Source organism: Xiphias gladius, chromosome 23, assembly GCF_016859285.1.
Source record: "Xiphias gladius isolate SHS-SW01 ecotype Sanya breed wild chromosome 23, ASM1685928v1, whole genome shotgun sequence".
In the NCBI taxonomy this organism is placed as follows: domain Eukaryota; kingdom Metazoa; phylum Chordata; class Actinopteri; order Istiophoriformes; family Xiphiidae; genus Xiphias; species Xiphias gladius.
Genome location: NC_053422.1, coordinates 14266178 through 14290843, shown reverse-complemented (window position 1 = coordinate 14290843; position 24666 = coordinate 14266178). Strand labels below are relative to the sequence as shown.

The 24666-nt window shown below is 39.0% G+C and overlaps 1 protein-coding gene across 2 annotated transcripts in view; it reads right to left on the bottom strand.

Annotated features, from left to right (window-relative positions):
- pcdh11 (protocadherin 11) overlaps positions 1–24666 on the bottom strand; it is a 112985-nt gene that overhangs the window by 52187 nt on the left and 36132 nt on the right. Inside the window, exons 3-4 of one of the 2 annotated variants that reach the window (XM_040120008.1) lie at positions 15726–15785; positions 5001–5003 (exon numbers count right to left, since the gene is read on the bottom strand). In XM_040120008.1, coding sequence (XP_039975942.1) covers positions 5001–5003; positions 15726–15785 — 63 coding nt within the window. The remainder of the gene's footprint in view (positions 1–5000; positions 5004–15725; positions 15786–24666) is intronic. The other variant, XM_040120007.1, reaches the window with a different exon arrangement.

Here is a 24666-nt window from a genome sequence, read left to right as displayed (position 1 = left end):
CCATACCAGCTAGAGCTAATATGGTTGTCTGGGGAGTTGGAGAATTACGTCTTTTTCACTCGTTTATGTATATGTAAAAGGTAACTCAGCTTCAAGCAGGCTGATCAGTTGAACATGTTTTATTCATTTATGCATATTTATTTACAAGGATCATGTGACAGTCATAACTAACTTCTAAATTTCGTTTGACACTGAATCAAAATGCAGCACCCGTCTTGACTGACACACCAATTTGTCTTCTTAGTGAAGGCATTAAAAGAGTATGATATGACACATAGCTGCAAAGTTATAATTAGACTTAATTTAATACCTTATGTCATGAGATTACATGCGCAGTGCATGGCATCTAAAGCATACTTAAATCGCAGGGGATGTAATTGATTAACCATATGAGACTGGAAACCAGATGATGAGGATGATGCTCTAAATCCATGTTAAATCAATATAGCCACTTCCTACACATTGAGGGATTATTGACAGAAATTACTACCAGCTGTAATTACTGATTTACAACACATCAGATCATTTCTGGCTTGGTGCATCAATGTGCTTGTGCGTACAAGTGAGTCAAAAACATTTTATTGCTATGACTGCTTTAAGTAATCACCTGCTTTAAAGTGGGACAGTGTTTCCACGTGGATACATTACCGACCGAGCGAGTGACATTTACAGGATCTTCTGGATCCTTAATATGAGAGGTGCCCTTTCCCCAAGGTTGGGCACACTCTAGTTGAAAACATCCTACATGATGAAGAAGGAGCCGTTCAGAGTACTCCCTTTGGCTGAGATAATGGCTTCATCATAATTAGCTTGTGGTGCTCAAGAGTGTTGAATTGTCAGTTGCAGTGGGATCTGGGCTGATTTATTCCTTGATTTAATTACGTATCAAAATTCAATTAGACATGCTTTCAACCAAATTCAAAGTGAGTTTTGTCAAGCTGTCCCTTGAAATCAGGTGCAGCTTGAAGGACATCCTTCATAACCCTCTGACATCTAACTTAATAATTATCGTTTACCAAAAATCATTCATGTACTAAAAGATGAAGATAGAAAAAAGAAAACAACAACAACAAAATTGCTATCCCAGTTTTAGAGATGTGCTTTTTTTTTTACTCTTCCATTACTTTTTTCACATCTCAACTTACATCAAACAGCATCAAATACTGTGAAACAGACCTTGATTCAGTAGTGATGTGAAGAAGGTTGCAGGTACTTTACCAAGTGAAGATACATGACAAAATGCTCTTTGAGGTTGACTACGACTGAGGAAGTGTCTGACTTTCTTTACCCACATCACTCACTGCCTCCTCACCCGTTTTTGCTCTAGACTACACTAGCGAAAAAAAGGGGAACTGTTTTGAATAAGTGTCATACCAGCCTCCAAGAGCTACATTAATCTTTACTACTATGCAAATTCAGAATGTCATGGTGTCTATGCTAAGAAACCAAGGAAGGGAAGGATATTTGAGCCAGAGGTCTCTGACTGAAGTGTAGTGCTTTACCAGTACTGTAAATACACTCAAGGACAGTTTTATTAGGTACACCTTGGTAATACGGTGTAGGGTCCTATTCAACCCTCAGAACTGCCAGATTTTTTCTTTTCTTTTTTTGAAGCATTGATTTAGCAAGGAGTAGGAAATTGATCTATACTCACTTGACAGCGTAGTTTTTGCAGTTTTACAGTGGTGCGAAGGCTGTGACCATCCCACTTGCCCTCCTCCCAAAAGTGTTTTATTAGGTTGTGATCCGGGGACTGTGTAGACCATAGGAGTAAAGTAAAGTAATTTCCTGGAACCATCTTGAGACAATGATACATTATGTTGCTGGAGAAAAATCCTTTTGTAAAAACAGTACACTGTCAATATGAAGGGGTTGCACCTGGTCAGCAACAATCTTAGCTATATTTATAGAAGCAAAAAATATCATTATTACACCAAGTACTGGCAGACATGAGGCATTTTTATGAGGTTTGTTTCCTACAATATTAAGTAGTCATTGCATTGCAGAGATGAACCCCTCATCCTTCTTTACCAACCAACATGCAGAGTTACACACTTAAGCTAGATCTGTTTAATGTTTTAGCATGTAATTTATTTATTTTTTGCTTTGTTTTTCTGTGCAAAATATTGCATTTACTGTTACAATATGCAGCAACTATGTGCCAGGTTAGCTGAAACAATAAACCCCATATAGTTGTGTCTTATTGCTAGCAGCTGCATTAGCCATTAGCCACATTTAGCAACATTTGGCAGAAATTGGCATTATACTGTTATGTTGACGTAGTTTTACAGAAATTCTTAAATAGTATTTCATAGTATAGCATTTCAGGCCCCCTTCTTGGTTTGGGTAACATACAACACGCATCAAAAGAGTCATGCCCATTGTTTTCTGTTCAAAATCAAACACTGGCAGTAGTTAGACGCCTGCTGGTAAGGGTGGTTGTACTCTATGTGAGAGAATATGCCACTGTCATCTTTTCCAGCGTTCACGCCTGTTGACATTGCACAGAAGTAGTATTTTTTTTCTCAGATTTACTACATCAGTTAGCACATCCCACCCACGGTACCCTGACTTGACTTTATTCCTCTCTAGTTTAGTCCTCCAACCTGAACAACCATATTGGCCAACTGTTCGTACCCTCTGATATGACCCATAGGAGCGTCTCCTGAAACACCACCCTTAAGGCGGCAGGCGTACTGGACTTTCAAAGTCATGGTTAAAGTAATAAACAGGGTAAGCTTACAGAACAGTCACAGTTTGGTTAAGTTTAGGTATTAAAACTTGGTTAGGTTTAGGAAAAGATTGTGTTCTGGGTTAAAATAAGTACTTCCTTAAGGTCAGGGGACCTCTGTCGTGGTTACAATGATAAACATTCAATTAAGGTTGTGGAACGGTCATGGATAAAACAAACAATGATGACTATTGGTTTCAAACAGGACACAAACAGCAGTCTCCCATGTCAAAGTGGTGTGTTTTGTCGACCCATCCATCCAAACCAACCCCTCCTCCTAACGCAGACTTTGATGCTGTTTATATTACGTCACCTTACTTTCTCCTTTCCTCCCTTCATAATTGCTAGAGCCGCTAGAGGTCGCCTGACAGTAAAACATAACTATGGGTCATAATAAGCTCATTGCACAGACAACCTAGGGGCTAATTTTTTACAGGAGAACAGTCATCTTGGGTGATAGAACGTCAGCTGTAGCTGTCACAATCGATGATGACAATCTTATTGATGCATAACAATACCCGGACCTAGACAAGTGAAGCCTCTGCATTATAAATACAATATTAAAACATTTCCTGTTTAGCCAAAGCTGGGCAGAGCAGAGAAATGATGTGGAATGGCACAAAAAAGACTCAGCAGCAGCACCCCATATTCACTTTGTATATTATGTTATGGTTCACATGTTTGCTATTTGGTTCTATTTATGTGCTGCTACAAGGAATGAAGACTCGCTGCCCTGATTAGATGTTGCTGCTGGCTCAAAGATAAACCAAAAGGATGGACAGGAAGAAAGCAAGTGATCAAAAACAGCATGTTCACTTGGCCGTAGCACATTCAAATACTGAATTATTATCCTTAAATGTTTCAGTTGCTAGTTGCTGACAAAAACACTTAAGCTACACCCACAACAAGGTTGGTGGGAGCATTGTTGTAGTTTTTAATGTCCATGCTACTATGTCACCTTACATATGATTAGACCTGGGCTACATCTTTTTTTTTTATTACGCTATGTATTGATCGTTTCCGTTACCATCAGGGTTGAAAAAAACTCGTGAGCAAACTGTTAAGTAGGCTGTGGCTTAAATAATAAAACACCCTGTGATGTTGATACCAGGTGCCATAGATCCATGGAGTTTAAACTTTGATCATGTGCACATGGCAACAGAAACATGTTCAGAAACATGTTTCTGTTTTAATAATCATATGCCTACTGAGGCTTCTTCAATATGTTTAGTCCGTTTCAAAGTTTTGTCCAATGGTCTCCCTCCATGTGCCGTGGTAGCTGTTTTGATTTATTAGGACATCTTGGGTCAGAATCAGTAAAATAAATAAATAAATGAATAAATACTGTACATGTTGGTAACACATGCTACGAGGGTTAGCTGGACAGTGAGTGAACCTCTCAACCCTGTCTGCATGTTCTCTCTGCCTGCATAATGACTCACAAAGGCTGAACTTCATGCCTGAAGGAGGGAGCTGCATTAAAATTGAGGTGCGTTTAATAAAGTGGCCACTAAGTGTATTGTCAAACAGGAAACATGGTGGAAAGAGAATGGAAAGCCCCTTGATGTGTCAAAACTTCAGTTTATCACAGTTTTTCCTAGTAATGTGAATTGTTCATCCATTTGATCTTTCTCCCATTGAAATGCCTGACAGTTTTCTTCATTGAGACTGGCAGACGCATTGTCCATAGATTATGATGTGCGATGACGTACTGTATCACAGGCTTGTGTTTGAACCAAAGAGCCTGAATCATTGTCATTCACTGACAAACATGAAGAGCAATGATGATACGGATTAATGATTCGCAGAACATTTATGGAAATGATCTCCTGAAAACTGGGAGTTGCTTCTGACTTAAATTTAAACACACAACTGATAGCCAAATTGTTAGCTGTGATGTCATTCAGCTAATTTCCCCTCAGTTTAAAAGTGCATTCACTGTCACTCTTTGCGTATCTCCACGAGCATAAGGATTTCCCAAAGAAGCTTGTGAAACATTGACAATCTAAATGAGAGTAGCCTTCTTATAAATTTCAATGAGAACCCTAGAACAAGAAGTGGTAATACTGTTATTTTTACCTTATTTATCATATTAATGTTTCAAACAGTAACAACCTTCTTTCTACTGAAGGGTTGATGGGTCTCACTTCAAAAATACTGCATTTGTTGCTATTCCAGTTGTATGTAATCTGATCACTACAAAGAAATCAATTTATACCTTATGGGATCAAATTTATCATAGAGATAACTGGAATGTGTATACAACCACTTGCTTTCTGTCATTGCTGTTACCTATATAGTAGATCACAATCTCAACTTCTAAAGATTTCACTGTATCTCAAAAAAAGCCTTCTTTTAAATGCCCACTTAGATAAATAAATCATCTTATATCAGTTAGTAAAAAATCAAATTCATATACTCTTATTCCATTTTACAAACAGCCATCATAACAGCCATTCTTACCAGATTTTTTTGTATTTTAGCAGTTTGTAGCATTAGCATCACATTGTTCTTTGTATTTTTCACACCTCAAGTAAATTTTGAGTGTTGTAACATGCTGTCAGGTGACCGTCAGAAAATTTTTTAGATCGTAAATGAGGTGTTTTTATGTATCTTTCTTTTTAATCATTTGCTATCTGCCATGGACAAAACAAGTAGCGGTGACACAGGTTTTTAAAAGCCCATGATACCTAGGCGAGGTCATGTGTTTACTTCTCCCGGTGAAATGCTATTAAAAGCCAAAGAGCCAAGAACAGACAGTGAAATAGGCCAATAGACATGATTTTTAAAAAGAAGGCGACTGCATACACAGGAAGAAAACCATAAGTTGCTGCTTAATTACTATAACATTCAATGGACACAGGACAAAAGAACTACTGACTACTGACCACTGTTGCTACTGGTAACATATGAACAGTAAACATACTCAATATTGAGAAAGACACATTACTTCTTCAACCTTCTCCAGTGAGACCAAAGCCAAGTTCATGAATATTTTCTCATGTAATCCATATGAATGTGAAAGCCAAGCAAAGTGTTTACTCACCGTCTTTATTTGCAGAAAATCCTTTTCTACATAAACTCTCTATATACACTATCTACATATTGCCTGCTGTTGTTGGAAGGTAAGTAAGTACCCAGGCTAACAAGCCAGTAAAATTGTAAAATGAAATACTGGGTCAGGGCATAATTTTTCTACCATATTCAGAAAAAGGGTAACTTCTATGTATAGCATACATTTTATTAAGTATTTCCTTCAACTGACAACTTGTTACTGTAACTGTCAACTCTTGAGACAGAACACAATCCTTCTTGCAAAGCTGGTGGCACAGTCTTGGTAAAACATTGATAAAGCACAGAGACAAGGCTCACAGTCATATCCCCATTTGCTCCATGCATATCTTCCTCAAATATGTTGATGTCAGTTTTTCTGGCAGCGCAGTCAGTTAAAAGTATGCCATTGATGTAATTCAAAAGCCACCGAGTACAGAGCTGTCTCTCTTCCCCAGCCTGCCTCACCCAAGTGGGGTCCATCACCATCACCACAACAAACTTCTCCTCACTGCCAGGGTAATTTTTCCTCCTCTTCCACCACTGAGCACCAGTCATATTAATATCTTTGTAGAAGGCAAATGTGTGCTCCAGGAGGCCAGTCCCATGTGCTTTTTTTTCCCAACCCTCTTGCTGTTTCTCTGGCCAAAGCCAAGTACATTAACATATGTTCTCACAGTGCACAGTGCTACTCTGCATTGGTAAATGCCTTATTACAGCAGGACCTGTGCTCTTCCATTGAATATCCATAAGTAGTAAAACACAGCCATATCTGCCCACTCAGAACAGTAGGGATGTGTCTCACATGACAGGGGGGCTCCTTAACATTTAGTCAGAGGCCCTCTTTGTGAAATTGATATTCCTCCCACTCACAGAAATGGCGGGTGGTAATAACGAAAAATAAAGGCAATATTGCTACTGCATGGTACACACTGAGCGTAATAAGGTCATCTGCTGGTTATGTTTCTTTTTTTTCCCCCACCCGTATTTATGCCTTTTTAGCATGCAGAGTCAAATTCTCTCAGTATGACTTACATCTCCAAAGACTACACCAGTGTGAAATATGCAAAGGCAGAGGGTGAGAAAAATATCCTGAGCAATGCAGCATGTTCTTGCCTAGAGAGCTTACACACTTGTAATCATTTCCAAACTGCAATTTCCTCTTATTATTCCATTTGTTATTTTGTTTTTCCTTTCAGTCTGAAGTAATGGAAAGCATTTCAGAGATCTTGAAACCTTTGTCATGGAATTGTGTCCTTTACAGTTGGAGCAAAATTTGGAGATGACACTCACTATTGTCTAAACAGTCTTTTGGCAATGATGCACAAACTACAGTGTACTCAACAAAGCAAACTAGCAGGAGGAAAAATAATGAGGCACATTGAGACACCTCTCATAGTATCGCGGGATATTCTTGACAAGACATCACTTGTTTGCAGTTAATTTAACTGATGAGTGGGTTTTGCGTGAGATAGGTTTAAAACCTTAATAACCTCTTCTGTTCACAAAACAAAGATGTGATGACATTCAGGAGAAAACTAAACATTTTAACATGAATTAGAAATGCAGCTTGATTAGCACCGGCAGTTAAAGTGTTCCTTGTATGATAATAATAAATTGTGAAACTGGAGAACAGACAAGCCTTCCACCACGCTATCTGCGAACGTATCTTGCTGATGATTATATTCATTAGTGCTAAAATTCAACTTTGGATAGAGTGTGTTTGCAGATATCAACTGGCCACTGAGGTCGTTTGAGTTAGTATGCTCGCGGTCATTGGCTCCTTGGGAGTTTTTTAAAGATTTATTTTTCATTTCTAATTTCGGCGATCTTTGTTCTGTCTGCCAGAGACACGGTTGTGCTGTGTTGATCTGAATACAGAATCTAAAAGAATGTGTATCAAACACCAAAGAGAACTTGTCTTATTCTTGCACAAAGAACGGGGGCTGGCATCCATGTCATCCCACAGCACTGCACTGATTTATAATAGTTGGGAGGGAAAAATAAGAGGCCAGGATACATCACTGAAACATGAAGGCATTGAATAATACTTTACTCATGAATAAAATCATTAAAAGAAGCTCTTTTATAACTTAGGCCATAACCGTGAATCTTGAACATGTTATGATTAATGCTTTATCTATAAATTAAAGGTTTTGTATTTCAAAGGTTTTTTATTTATATATTTATTTATGTTTCGAGTTATTTATTATTTTATTCTGGTTTTGACAGGCCAGATCACCTGAGGACACAAGTTCTGTTTGCTTTAACTTTTGCAATCTATTTCTTAGACAATCTCTTTTGGGCTGCACCATTGTGCAAACTAATGAAGCCTCAAAGGCTTTGTTTAAGTCATTAAACATGGAAATCTAACTACACAGTTTTCTGCTAATGGCAAACAATTACATGACAAAAATCTGGCAAATAAAATTAAGGACAATTTTGTTGCATTGTTTGCGTTTTAGCAGGGGGAATTTCATACCTGTCCAACAATCTCTGTAACCCTGGTATACTGATATATATGATACATTTACTATCGTTCTTCATTCAGCGGAAGAAGACATACATTATCATTGTATAAAAAATATTTAGAAAAATTAGTTTTTAACTAATTATATAGGTATTTCCTTTATTACTGATCAGCTTATATATATGTGTAAGTGTATGGACTGACAAATTTAAAAACATAAATGACTCCAGTTATGCTTCTAAAGAATAATTGTCAAGCCTTGCAACCTTCCTGAATCTTGGCGCACATATCCTCAGTCTCAAATCAGGTTTAAATTAGAAGTCATTTAGGCCTAAATTAGACAACTCGCTATTCGGTGTTAATATTTAATTGTACTTTCTTTACATCACAGATCGATACAGCATTTTATCTTTACCTATGCAACAGCCTCGTTTATTACATTAAAGAACAAATACAATATTTGTAATATTCATTATCTCCAGTGTTTGCTAACCTGCAGCTCTCCTGATCTTCCTATCTAAGATGCAGGTGGACAGACGTTTATGTAATAGAAGACCACTATTTCCAAAAAAAAAAAAAAAAAAATCAGAGAACTCATCAATTTTATTTATATGGCCCAATATCATTAATAAAAAATGTGCCTCAAGGGGCTTTACAATCCGTCCAGCATACTACACCCTCTGTCCTTAGAAGTGATCCCCCTATCTTGGATATAGTGCACATATACATTTGTACAATATAGGCTTGGTAAGATAGTACTGGCAACAAGATACTGGCTGACTTATGTAGGATATTAATATCTCATCTATAATTTACCATTTTGAAAAAGACAGTTCAAAGTTCTCTCTACACTTCTTTAATAGTAGACCGACCATAATCATCTCATATTTAGACAAAACGTATCTAAAATGCCAATACTATCCAGTATTTAGAGGTGGAAGCGACTTCACTGACTATGTAGTTTGTTTACAGTTATGTTTCTAATGCCCTTCAGTACATACATGAGAAGAAGTCCCATCAATGTTCACAATGCGTTGACATTCAGCTATAACTTTTTCTCCAAAACTAGCTTTGCACTATGCAAATCATATGAAGATTCAAAACATATGAAATCATCATTTAACAACGGTAAAGTCAAGTACAGTTTAAGCAAGGCAGAAGTCCACATAGAGTGTAAATAATGCAACCAATCTGGTTTTGGATGATAGGTGGCAAGGTCTGGTTCATATTTACAGCAAATCAATAATGATTACCAGAAGGATCCTACAGCAGTATTGTGTATGTTTCAGCCAGAGCAGCAACACCTAAGAAAGACATCATGTAAAACAGGCCTTGACACATTGACCTAAGAAAGTAACTGAATGGTAAGTTTACTTACTAATGTGTGGGTAGCTGACACAGCATCAATTCATGAGAGAAATGGGACCGACTGTAACATGCATCAAGAAATTCGACACTTTTTTTAAATTTAGATGAAATTGCTTGGAATTTTTATGGTGAAAACTCGACAGACTTTAGCTCTTGCATTCCTCCCACTATTCAGCACTACATCCGCAGTGGCAAATTGCTTTTCTCCCTAGCCTGTTTAATGAATGAACCAATCGTGCATTAATGGCACAATCTATGGAGGAATAGTCGATGTTTGGAAACTTTCCCCATTTGACACACAGTTTTCGACTGCTTAGAACTGCATGTTAACATTGTGAAAAAGAAGTGATGATGATGTTTCTAGCAGTTAATGATATAAATCCCAACACATGTAACATTTATACTGCTGCAACCTAAAGATTTTGAGTTTCCTGCAGCCTTTAACTATTCTGTACATGGATCACAGAACAAGTTCATTTTACATGAACAGCATTAATAAAACAAGTGGAGAGTTGAATTTTTACACAGAAGTATCTTTTCAATATAGATACATATGACCTAAATGTGCAATTGCGCAGAGAGAAAAGATCATCTTTGTGTGGATTTTTAAAAATCTTTCCCTTCTCCTATCATATCACTTACATTCTCTTCATTTATGTTACATCTGTCACTCTGCTGTCGTCATTTATACTCTAATTTTCATTTAATTTGTCCCCTTGCTTGATTTGATGATTTTATTATAATGAATGTCTGTTTATTCAGATCACTGCAGTGGCATTTTACTAACTATAATTTGAGCAATTTGATTCACACACTGACTTACTATACTGTTTACCTCTTCTACAGGTCTTACTGTGGTGTGCCATCTTTTATTCTGTTATTTCACTGTATCCTCATGTTATCTGATCCTGTACAGTATGTCTTGAGTTCAGATATATTTTTTTGATCAGGATTATTTAGTGTTCAACGTTGATGAGAGAAAACATGGTAATGGTGGACCTGCAGCATGATGAAAATCTGCATTTCTGCTGGGAATTACTGGGTCTTCCACTTCGGTGGATTGACTCATGTACTTAAGTATATTTTGTTGCAGTAGGTCAAATGCTGCATAATACTACATTTTAAAAGTGCACCTTGAGTACACTTCCTGCAGCCTTTGTGCAATCCATATGCACACCTTGGATCGGTAGGATCAGTGAAAGTCACATTTTGCCTGCCTTAAAAATAGTCCAAATCATTATGGTAGACTCTGGGAGTTGGTATTATCCACTGGTCAGGCTAAGATGCTTATATATTAGCAATCTCGGGGACCAGGCAGGTGGCCTGCAGTCCTGGAGCACACAATGACTTCCCACTAATAGGTTGGGGAGCATCAGAAGAGCCCACCCTGAGCAGAGATTTCCATGTGGATATGGCCTATGGCACAGGGGTACCTGCCCCCAGCCATCTGCACTGATTTGACAAATGATTCTATATCAAAGGCCTCTGCACTGATTTGGGTGGTAATTGATTGGAAGTGAGGCCCTCAAATCCCTGATTGGTTTAGCTGGATGTAGCAGGGAGTTATGCTGCGGCAAGTGAGAGAAAAGGACAGCCAGCCAGAGATAGAGAGTACAGCTCAGGAGATCTTGGAAAAATACTACAGAACTCTGCCTCATTTGCACTTTGAGAGAAAGTTTGTGAGATATGCAATTTCTACACACAATATGCATGGTATATTTTTTTACAGAACCTCCCAAGTCATCTCTGTGTGTGTTTCTGTTTCTTTTTCTATGATGCAGCTGTCAGGATATCCAATGTGTTAGTGTGTCCATGAAGATTGGATTTCACCTTTCAAAAAGAGGAATTTGGTTAGAAATAGAATAATATTGATTTGTTCCACATGGAGGTGTGGTCTGATGCAGACATATGAGCATGGCAGGTTGGCTGAGAGGGGGCACGGATTATAAATTCCTTTATCAATTTCCCCTGAATTTTTCATGCAATTAACCCTTGTTGTGGAAATTGTGTGACAAGGGAGATAACATCAAACACGAAGGCTAGCCATAGTTTCTCCCCTGAGGATTATCTTAACCTCATAAACCATTATAGGAGGAGCACTGCATGATTGTGCACATTGAAATGAATGAATTATCAGCTGATGCCTATTTTATCTAAGAAATGTAATCTTTTATCCTTTATGTAGGACATAAATCTAAAGGTTTGAATATGTCATTCAAAAGTACTCTTGAAGCAGTTAGACATGCCCCTCAATGACATTAAATACAGTGGGATTTTTCTGTTAAATTACCCCTATAAATGTGAATTCAACCCTTTTTTTTCCATACAGCATTCCAATGGTGGCCTAAAAAAGTGTTTATATTTAAAGAGCATGTATAATGTTAGCCATTGCTCTGAACCGCCCTTTAAGTTATCCAACCACTCATGTGTGCAATATGGCATGTTGGACGTTCTGCAGATAAGCCAGGAGACTGCAGAGCCCTGTTAATGCAACTGTGACAGTGATGCTATGTATATATAGGCCTAGTGCCTTTATTACACGGCAGGCTGCCTGCACCGCATACCTTTCGCCATTTGACAAAGACATGTGGTGCTTGCTAGTGACAGATGCTGCACAGTACTGGTCCCAGAGGTCACAGATGACCTTTGGATTGTCTTTTTTTCAGTCACAAAGCATTATTTGTTTGACGATGGCCACCAATGCAACCTCGGGCATCCTGATGGAGCTGTGGGTTGTTGCTGCTTGTCTTTTGAGATCACATTTACCTCAAATAAATTGTGTGCGTGTGTATGTTAGAGGGGTTGAGTGAGTGAATGTGTGTGTCTGTGCACTTGCATGTGCATGTGGACGTACTCGTTCAGGAAGATGCTTCCCTAACCACCCTTAGTCTGCTTGATGCCTTTAACTAAGTTTAATGGCTGCATGACTAGCCTCTTGTTTAGGTGCCAGAGAAGTTTTTCTTTTATTATACAGAATGACTCATCATTAAATGTGATTATTCAGAGGCATTTCATCGGCTTAAAAAATGCTGCTGCACACAGGATCTCTTAATTTTTTTTTCCTGTGGAAATCGGTGTGTTTACATTTGTAGCCTCGTTGAACTTACAGGATAAAGCATGCTTCAAGAAGCGAGGTGTCTGTCCTGCATTTTCATCACTCAACTTTTACACTGTTAGGTGAAATTTCACAGGGGAGGATCTCATTTTGTGTGGGAAATAAAACTGTGAAATGGCATCCTGGAGTTGCATGGTTTTCGTTTACCTTAGCAATTTCAGGGCTGGCAAGCACAGGGTGCAGTGCAGGCCCCATACTGTCAGAGGTGCTTGATCCCCACCCCCATCCCTTGCCCTCTCCATCTGTCACCTAACTAGATTGCACTGTTCAGAGACACATACATGTATTTATGCATGCATGCACACATATTCTTACACACACATACAGACACAATCGTATCACCCACAACACCATCAGCTATCTCCAGTTGTAAACAGCTCATGACCAGCTATTTACCATAAAACATTTTTTTGTACACAGAACACAGGAAAAAAATGTGCTTAACAGAGATATTTCTGAAGTTTCTGTTCATCACCTGTGTTAAAAATGTGATTCTACAGTTTATTTACACAAACATGTATGTATGTGGGCATCCCTGTTTACATTTTATTCGTACACTGTTGTGCTATAATGAGATATTCTTATTCATGCTGTATATTCAGAAGAAAATCTTGTGAATAACTAACACAATTTTCTACCGCCTGAAGCCTAGTGTCAGAAAATGATCTTACCCTCACCTCTTACCCTGACTGCCGTACTGTAATGATGCTCTGAGGTGAGCACACTCATCAATTATTCACAGAATGGAAGATTTTCACTCTTTATCTTCTCGCCAGCTAGAGGAGACCATTTAAGAAAAATAGACGATAAAATAAAGAAAAAGAGAGAAAGACTGCTTGGCAGATGAATAAGAGAGTTTGCAGTGGACAGACAATGCTCTCGATGTGAGTTATAATTGTAGTTGAACAATGTATGGACCTCAGTATGCAATATATGGCCTTTAAACTAGGATCACTATGGAAACCAAAGGCCCTGAATGACCTGCAGTGCCCACCCACTCGGACAGCCGTTAATCATCTTCTCTCAGATCCTGGCACTGCAGAATTTGGCCAATGTGTCAAGAAGCAATTATATATACTTAGTGCTCGGGCACCCGATCTCCTCCCTCCCCTCTCTTTCCTCGCTCTCACACTCTTAATATAATCACAGAGCAGTCAGTTTAAAAGCCCTCTGTTCATTTCACTATCTGTCTGGGGGATGCACACAATGCAGATGAAGAGAAGTGTAAAAAGACAGAGGATATTCTATTCTGAGAGCCATTATAATCAGAATATTCTTTTCATATAAATCATATCCAGCCATTTACTCATTTTAGCAGCCTCCTGAGCTGACTGACATCCTAAATTACCCCAGCTGGCCCATTGCATTCGCTGCACATATTGGGTTGGTGCGGATCATGGAGACTAATGTGAGCTGACTAGAGGGAGATTATGTTCCACTGCTAACAGCTAAAACGTGAATAACACAATCCGCAAACCCACGGTGTTCCCCCATTACATCAGGCCTGATCAGCTGTGTAAAAATGGAAGGAGACCAAATCAGGGAAAGAGAGAATTTGATGGAAATGTGAGGGCCAGAAATGAGAAGACACGGACAGACATACTCTGTAGAGCTATAGGAAGAGAGGGGTTCCTGTATGAAAACTTCTGCAACATCCCATCCTGTACTAGACTATGTCAGACTGTAATGTCTCAACCTAGAGCACCCTAAATATGAGGTGTTAAAAGTTCAAGTCCTCTGTGAAGGACATGCAGTGTTATTTTTCATTGACAGACTTAAAACAAAAAGTTGATGGCCTTCCTTGTGATTTCCCAATGATAGACAGGGGAGAGGGGTATCACATTTTGTCATTATTTACCGACAAACCACCGTCTATAGCTTCAATGCCACCAAAATCATTTTAGCGAGCTAGCAGTGCATTAGCGATGTAGAGCAGTGTTAGGCTTTGAACTGTTGATGACAGGCTGTCAGACAGCTTCCTTCCATCGGACCCCTTTTACCAAGGTCCGCTCTTGCAATAAGCCACTCTTCAACATACCGGCCATTCATCCAGAAAAGGACACAGGCATTTTTGACACGTTTGGTGCTAAGTGAACTGAAATTGTGTGAATTTCACTACATAGCACATTATCACATTTGCAAGAGGCATGCACATGGAGCAGGAGTTGAAGGGAAAAGTTACTTAATTCAGTGTGTGGAGATGACTTGAGAGCATCACAGTGAAGTGATGACTTTTACTGTGCATGTACAGGACTAATTAGCATTGAAGAAATCTGCCCTTCTCGCCTCATGTCAAATGAATGATGAATCATAAGGGAATGCCGACAGAAAGAAATAGCAGGAGCAGAAAAGAGATGCTTTCATGAAACTTTTGTTTTAAAAATGAAAACATTTCCTTTTTAGAATCATTAATAAATTAATTTGCACGTTCTTTGGTAAACAGTCTTATCAAAGGCACATGGTGAATGGTAGATGGTAAAATTGTAAATGGACTTCACATATATAACGCTTTTCGAGTCTTATCAACCACTCAAAGTGCTTTACACTACTGCCACATTCACCCATTCACACACACATTAATACAGCGCTTTTCTATTCAAACAGGGCTTTTCTATACACACACACACACACACACACACACACACACACACACACACACACACACACCGATGATACATTGGAGGATATTTGGGATTCAGTATCTTGCCCAAGGAAACTTCGACATGTGGACCAGAGGAGCCGGGGATCGCACCACTAACTTTCTGGTTAGCGGATGACCCGCTCTACCTCCCACCTCTGTTCCTGAATGGAACATCAGATATGTGAAAAGATGACAAGTGTCTCGAAACGATATAGAGCTAATTTTAAAATGTGTGATGTAAATAGACAAAACCAAACAAAACCTAATAAGACCATTAAAAGCTTAAAATATCTGTTGTTATTTCACATAATGTTATTTGTCCCTTGCCTGAAAGCAAGCTGGAGCTTACCTTATGAGGACAAATGGGGGGCGGTGAGTTAAAAGACTTCTCTGGTGTCTGGCTCAGATTCTACAAGAAAAACACATTATAAAGGACATGTTTTCAGTAGAGGGCATCTCCCAGTAAATCTTCAGTGACAGAAGTTGCAGCTTATTTCCTGGTCCTTGCCATTAGCATATTTGCAATATATTGTAGAGGGGTTAAGCGACTCTCAATCAGCAAGCACGTCTTTGCCGCCCACTAATCCAAGACCACAGCCTTTGTTGACAGTCATATTTTAAATCTTTATCTTGACAATATCATCTTCTTGCACATCATTGTGCGTGGGTATAGTGATGTGTTTTGTTGTGTTTTCCAGTTTTCCCTTCTTTCTAGCCCTCTACAAAGATTATAAATCCTTCTTTGTCAGAAGATTTCACTGAACATATGTTCAGACTTTTGCATACACGCCTGAATGCATTTTTTGAGGTTAAGTGATTATCACATTGTTAATACACCAATACATCACTCAGACACAAGAAAACACCATTAAAAGGCAGACACAAGGTAAGTCAACAAGCCAACAACAGATGGTCCCGCTGCTTGTGATTATGCAAAGAACCAAAGTATTTGCATACTCACAATGCCATCATAAAAAAAGAAAACAAGAAGCCATCTTGAGCTGACCTCAGTGAGAAATGAAAAGAGCAATGGGTGAGGCAACCCCAGCGGGGAAGTGGTTAGGCTCTGCAAACTTCTTTGGGAATCTACCAGGGGCCTGCCTCCTGGGAAGGCCCTGTTGATTTCCAAGCAGGTGCTTTCAGTTATGTCCTCATATCCAATTATGTGCCTGTGGTATGTCTGATGCTCCCTGACACTATTAATGGCTGCCTTATGGTATCACCAGGACAGACGAGACACTCAACTCTCCAGACTCTCAACATCTATATTTCATCATAACGCAGAAGGAGAAGACCTCACTGGCCAAGGCAAGTGAAAGAGAAAAAAAAAAAAAAGAAAAACGCCAGGCTTTCACTGCAGTATAAACACCATGTCATGAAATATAAATGAATAAATGGGCCTTGCTGGGACGATGGAATTAGTAGATAAAATTTTCCCTACAGATTGAGTAGGCTAAATAACCATGATATCCTAATTGATGTGACAAATAAACGTGAGTTATTTTCTTTGGGGATAGGAACAGGAAATGGAATTTGCTTCTGTGTGTATTTTGTGTGTGTGTGCACACAAACATGCAAGCATTTTGATGGTATGATTTCCGTAGGGAAAACAGCATGACCTTGATTCGAAACAATGCCTGAAAAATTGCAACTTATATTACGCATATTGTTGATTTAATCGGAGATGGATTAAAAACTGAGGATAGTCCAGTTAATTATACTATGAACCACATCTTTACAATATGCAGATGATTCTTTCTTTGTCAAGGAGTAACAATATTGAAAATGGAAATCAAACATTTCCAGTGCAAACTGAAGTTAACTTTACAAATTCCAGTCACTCTAGAAGGGTTTGAGGAGCTAATAAAGAAAAAAAAGCAAAAGGTCAAAATCTTTTTGTGTAATCTGCATACAAAATCAGATGCCAAATATTATAAAATTACTGAGAAAATGGGATGTTTTCTTAAGTGATTTAAAGTCAGTTAAAAATCGCGAGTAAACAACAGGGTGTGTATTCCATAACCAACATCCACTTTAATTTGAAAGCACAAACAGTGTGGAAGAAACAATATTTACAAATACAAATGTATTAGTAAAAATCTGCTTGGATTCATGGCTTTAGTTCATATAAAAACAGGGACCTGTTCAAGCCTGATAGCAACCATAGATAATCTAAAGCCCCTTCCCTTTCTTGGACACACATACAAACACAAACACATAGCAAGATCTCCCCTGGCTATAATCACTGTGGTTTTATTTTTTTGCTGTTGCTTTTTTTTTTTTCATTACAGGCTCATTTCATTCTCTGAACAGAACAAAACATCACATTTCATTTATGTCACGTCCCCTTCGTCACACAGCTCCAGTGTAACCCACACATGTAAAAGGTAATTATTAATCATTAATGTTTCATCAGTGCGGAAACAATGCAGCTTTGCGAGCAATATCTCACACTCCATGCTTTTTACAGGAGACACAAATGTGATGATGATCGTGTAAGCAGCGGAGAAATCATGAGGAGAAGAAACAGGGAATGGAAAAACGACTGTCATTTCTCAAGTCACCTTTGGTCTGGGACATTTTGCATCTGATAGGGAAACACTATTGACAAAGCTCGCAACAAAAGGCCTTGGATTACACCACATATTGATGTTTTTGTCTTTTCAGAGTGCTTGGGGTGGTTATTGTAATTTGATGATGCCCAGAGAGCACAATGGTATGATATATAACAAAATGTATTTTCTGAAGAAACGGAAAGACAACTGAAACATGATGTTTCTTTGATCTCTTGGAGAAATGCTGATTTAGGTTCATTTCTGCTGTGCCTTAGGTTTATATATATTCCTTCAGCGTAACTCTTACCCTGACCTGAGAAAACCATTATAAGAAAAGGACATATTAGCACAAACCCTGTGTAACTCACTACGTTTCTATGTGCCAGATGTAGTATATAGCAGTCTGGTCACATTCAACAAGCCAACTTCCCCAACAAGCCCCATGAAAAGAACAAGAACACTATTCAGTGCTGAGTGGACAGGGACTTGTGGCACATTTGTGTTTCTAGCCCTCATCAGCTCAGCCTCCATTCTCCACACACATAAGGAGGCTTTATTCTGCCATCTTCTCCGGCTCTCTCATAACTGCCATGCTACATTTAGTAAACTGCATTTCCAGGAGCTAGTTACTGCTTTTCTAGCCCTGTTTGCCATCCTGACATTGTTGCCCCCCCCCCCCAATAAAATATAGTTCTCTCACTAGGATTAAAGGAGCAATGTAGTTCAAGGATTATCAAATGCCTTTGATCATGTGACTGCCACGTTTTTGATCTGCAGCACATAGCACCAAATATATTCTCTTTTTCTTTCCTTCTGTCTCTCTCTCCATGGATTTCCCCTTACTTGATGGTTCTCTGCAGTGTGAGAAGAGCTCTTGACAGGCAGCAAAAGGAGAGAGTGTAACAAGCGTAAAACACATATATTTGTAATCTTGTGATGAAGGAGATCATGTTCACGCTGCTTATCTGCACAAGCAAATTTCAATGACAGATAAAGCTGCCTTATGTTGAAGTTTGATTAACACTTTTAAGACATGTAAGAGTAAGATGAGTGTTTATCTTAGCTCAAAATTGTTTACTTAATGTCCTGTATAGTTTTTCTCAGTATACACTAAACTGCTCATACATTCAATGTTTTTCTCCTTTTGAGGCAATGACACAGATGTTTTGAGTGTACAGAAAGTGACCCTGGATTTTTGTGCCTTTGAAACAGGAAGTAAGGTTTCAGATGCCTCACCCGCCTACTGCACCCCGCTGCTGTTCATTAGCAATTTCTAAGCCTTGGGCTATTTTGCAGTGTTTCAATCCCCATACTATTATTATTTAGTGGCTGACTTGGACATGCAATCAAAGGGACACGCAATATGTGCAACACTTGTATCGCAAAGCAATGCCTTTTCCATGCTGCCTAGACTAAAACTCTGTAATTGTGAGCCAGGGGAACCGTGGCTCAAATTTAGTCAACATACCTCAAAAATTTTTTCTTTATCCTCATTGTACGATCAACCCCTATTAATGTCATTGCCAAGACAAAAACGGGGCATATCAAAACAATTATTTTGATGTGGCTTCAAGCAACTAACATTTCAATGTGAATGGCACTCGAACCTTCCATCATTATAAGGTGTGGTTTCGGGCAAAAAAAGCCCATCAAAAAATGATTGAATATCATTTTAATGGGTAAAAAACTACAAGGCTTTCATACTGTCTACCTGCCATGTTAATAGACAGACCATGTCAGTCAAGCTGAGGAGCACAGAAACAACATACAGACAGGCTGACAAGACATAAGCATGCTAGCTTCCATCTTCCTCCCTGTTCGGCGTGTTTATCTAGTCTTCCATGTGAGCTTAGTGCAGTACTGTGCATATGCATACAGAGTGATGAAGGTTCAGAAGCTAGTGCCTGAAGGAAGCTGCACATATAGCACAGGCTCTTTGAAAATGCGCCAGGGTGGGCCTCATTTGCAAAGCAATTTGACAACAAAAGTAAAATACTCTACAACTTCAAACCAAATTCTACAGATGCCAACTGATACTGCTCGGCAGTTTGCTGAGAGAGGGGATTCAAGAGGGTTACATCCGGTGTCTGTTAAGTGTCTGTGCTTCTGACATGGCTTATTTGCGGACCTAGCATTGCACCAGTGCAATGTCATGATTGCTTTGGCAAGGAAAGAGGGCCTAATTTACATGTGAGGGAGTTCTACAGGCACCCAGGAGCTTGCCTTTGACCAAGGTGCCAACAAGCCTGCAGAAAAACACTGTAATTACAACTTACAAAGCTGCTCTGTTTAGAACAAACTCAGTCTTTATACAGCAGGGCCCCATACTAGTAAATCGGTCAGTCTTCCAAATGAGCATGACAGAAAAATGTGGTAATGCTGTAATATTTTGTATAATTGTTGGATTTTATTATTCTCTATACACTCAAATTAAATTGAAACTGGGGAGGTAATTTTGAATTTGATGTTATTCATTATGTCATGTTTGAAAATGTTTTATGCAAAATATCCCATACATATTTCTCTCCTCAGGTAGGCTGGTATCCAACGTGCCTCTAACAATAAAAAACGAGACCATTCCTCATTCACTGGAGGTTTGGTGTTTCCTTTTTTTTCTTGTCCCTGTGATGTTGAACAGTGTTTGGTACCGTGGATTGTTTTGACAAGTGCAATATTACTGTGGATTAACTAGAACAGGATTTTATACTATGTGGGTTTATGATAATCTAAAATATGTCGAGGAAGCTTAATACTGTTTTTATTGCCTATACAGCTGCTATGACTTTGCATTAGGAGGTTTTGTTTTCAGAAACGTGACACCTACAGAAAAGGGAGGCAAGGACGACATTCACAGGCTCGTGCTGTTTCAAATTGAGCAATAGAGCTGCTGTGCAGCACGGTACATGCATGGCATATTTAGTGGCTCGACAAAGGTTTATGTATCAATGCCCATGATGTCTTTAAAAAAATCTTAGTCACACAGTATTTCTATTTTCTTTTAGTTTCAAGCTTTTCTCTTCTCTATTTTGACCTAATGCTGTCAGCTACAGTGTATGACCTTCAGGTGAGAAAGGGTGTGACTTGATTCATTTTGTTTTATATCTGACCTCTGACAAAGGCCACATGTCTATCTTGTATGAACTCTTACTGAAGTTCAAGCTCCAGCTCAATTCTGAACAAAAGCAGCATTTACGAAACATGGTATTTCTTTACAGTCTGCCCAAGACTGTTTCTGTCAAACTGTAAACAGATCTGGCTGGAATCATAGGTGGCGATGAGGTCAGTTTGTTGAGAAAATGAATTTAGTAATACATTCAGAATCAATAATTCATCAGGGAGAATCATAGTACTAGTATAGTATTATGAAAACAATATGATTTTTTCCTGATTATTTCTGTAATTATCTTAAATGAGTTGAGTGTAAATTATTTTATTTGTAAGGAGAGAGGTCTCCTTGGATCAGAAATTACAGAAATAGAAATGTGTGAATATTGCAACACTGTCAGTGTCTAAAACATAAGCTAGTAGGCAAACATGACAAAATCTTTGTTGCTCAGCTAGTTTGGAGAGGAGGGGCAGTTTGATACAAATTGAGGCCACAAGACGAGAGACTGTGTACTGAAAAGCTCTCTAATCCAGTAATATTTTGGGTGACTTTCTAAGATAAATACTTTGGCATTGTCTTGATGAGAGCGCCTCGCCTCATTTAAGTGTCTTTGGGATCCGGATCAATCCACATGGCGGGAGTCAGACTTGTACACTTGACCATATAATGTGGCATGCTTGTCACAACCCGGAATGCGTTTCTCTCTTCAAAGTATATTTCTTGGCCTGGTCTCGTCACTCACTCCCTCTAACCAATTTGTCATTCTAAGCCTAGCTTCGCTGCTGCCAGCGCCTGGATGATAGCAGTGGGCCTCTCTGATCCAGGCAGTGGCTAGGGAGCAGGCCAAGTGTTACGCGAGCCACCCTGGGACACCAAGCAGGCGCTTCTGCCGGCTGATGCACGCCTCCACGGCCGAGAGGAACTGGCTTTGCAGATGCTTTCAATTCGACACAGAATGGAGCTCATCTACTTTGTGAGTACGTTTTCTTTGTGTTTGTGCACTGCATTTGAGCACGTTTGTGTGTTTTGTGATCAAGCGTGCGCGAGCAGGCACATGCGTGCGTTAGAAAGATTTGTGAGAGGACTGTGTGTTCGCACGCACTCATAAGTGAGTGTTTGTGCATGACCGAATATACTATCTGTGTGTGCATGCATTAGAGTGTGTGAAGCTGCTTTTTTATGTAAAGACACAAATATCCTGAAATGAGGCTAAGCTTTTTTGCCTATTTCGGTTCACAATTATAGTATTTGCTAAGTTCTGATGACCTACAGTACTACTTCTCTGCGGATGTCCTTTAGAAGTCAGTCTAGCCACCATTTTTCCTCCAGTGGCAGACGTTCCTCTCAAGAGCAAGAGGGAACACAACACTGCCATCGTCGCTTCATTATTCCTGTTTTAAACAACCATTAATGCCCTCATTCCAATGCTTGTATGCCAGTTTGCTGTTAAGCTTATCAGCAACAGTCAACCAATTTACTACTGCTGTTCTCTCTCTAGTCGGGTGAGCAGAGCATTAAGTGTGTTTGAAATTACATTAGCTGCATATTGTTGACTGCTTTTCACTGTTAGGCAAAACTTTCTTTTGATAAATGAAAATAAATACCATCTTATGAAGTTAAATTACCCAGTTCATGTGCTATGCAATATCAGATCTACTCTGAGACTTGTCATTTTACTGCCTTTTTGATAAAAGGAGTCAGAATGATAAACACTTTGGTAGCTTTGATTTAGGCGATACTAAACAGGACATTTGAGGAACATGAGAGCATAACACTATTTGGAAGTAAGTCTGCCAAATGTATGCTAATCATCTTCTGTCTGTCAAATTACAGAGAAGCTTCTCTGTTGTGATGAGCAGTCTACCCTCATCTCAGCAGAGGGGGGTCGACATCGACCTTTCAGACCCCTCTGTTTTTATGTTGCACCATTTTACAACTGTGTTTATGCATGGTTAATGTATTTCTACAGGAGTAGATGTATTTATCTTTAGCTCATAGACTGTCATCTACCATTCTGCACCCAACAATCAGCTCTCTGAAAATAGACTCCGTCATTTGTCTGAGAGTTGAGACTTGAAGTAGCTCGTTGAATGCCTAGCCCGAGCTTTCCCGTTAGACACTGATACCCATCTCACAAAGCAACACCAGCCTTTTATCTGTCAGTTTTTGATTGGGAATGAATCTGGAAGGTTCCAATCAGTTTCCCTTGTATGAGAACAGTTAACATGTGTGTGACTGCTCCTTGAGCACTGATGGCAGAGACATGGGCGATTAAGGCCAGAGCCCAATCAAACCAGCTGTGTGCCATTCCCCCCATGGCACTGGTTGTGCCAGGCATGTGTTCCACACTGCTGGCAGGCAGAGAGGCTTCGACCAAACCCCCAGTCTAGGGAGTTACGGCCACACATGAACCAGGACGTGTAGGCAGATTGGGGTTTTAGCTATACAAACATTTTTCAGAGACAGAGCTGCTATGCAAGCAGAAATAATCTCATTGGTTGCCTTAAACCTCAGAGGAGAGTTTTTCTGGCCAAGCAGCAGCAGGCTGCCGAAGCCCAATGTAAAAGGCAAGGGGTAGGACAGGAGGTAACTAATATTATGAATCTCTTCCTGAGTAAAATAATGCAATTTAAGCATACTTAAGACAGGTTATCTGGGTTAGATTGATGGTCTTGAATTTTAGAAAGTTGGAATCTATATTTTTTTATTTATTTATCATGCTCATCCATGCTTTTTAAAACATTTTTTAAAATCATTTCCTTATTTAACATAATATAAATCACTGGTACATTTAAACCAAAATCGAATATACCAATTAAAAATAACCTTCAGAAATAATCACATTATAAAACTGAGTAAAAACATGAACATTACAAACTCTAACATTAGCCTACTCGTCTCTTTAAATTCCATTTAACCATTTTCAATCAACACTAACCAGAAGAGAATGGATTCATCGGTTTGGTGATTGGTATTCTTTCCAACAGGTGAATTTTGCTTTTATGAACACCAAAATGCCTATGACCCTCGCTTTTTAAATGTAATTTCTGTGAAAAATATCATTGTATACTCAGTCCAATATGCTAGATAGACAACAAAATTTTGTAAGAGAAGTAACCTCAAAGTTCAGGAGCGGTATTAGGCTTTGAAAAAAAGCAATCACTGCAGTCATTTAGAATGAAATACTGTCTTACAGACATGGTCAACAACTTGTGTATAACAAAGATCAGTCTGTCACCAGTAGCTCTTCAGGCTGCTCTGTCAGTCCCCACGTGTTCCTTTTACGATTACAAATGGAATGTACAGATCATGAATTATTCAAATACACAGTGATACAAATTTACAAGAGAGTTTTGTATAGATGCTCTCATTTTGCATGCCAGGCCAGACTTAATGGACCTCACTAAAAATTGCGGTCTGGCTTCCGCCCTGCCCCCTCAACACAAACTATTTTCTCAAAATGACATACTGAACCATCGGCAGGCTATCAAACGGAGGCACATACAGGGCCTTCTAAACACCTATTAGAGCTATCGATAGCAGAGGCAGAAGTTATGACCATGGAATGGGGAGGATATTTGTGTCTCTCCCTTCGCATTACCACCATCTTTGGAAAAAGCTTTATAGAT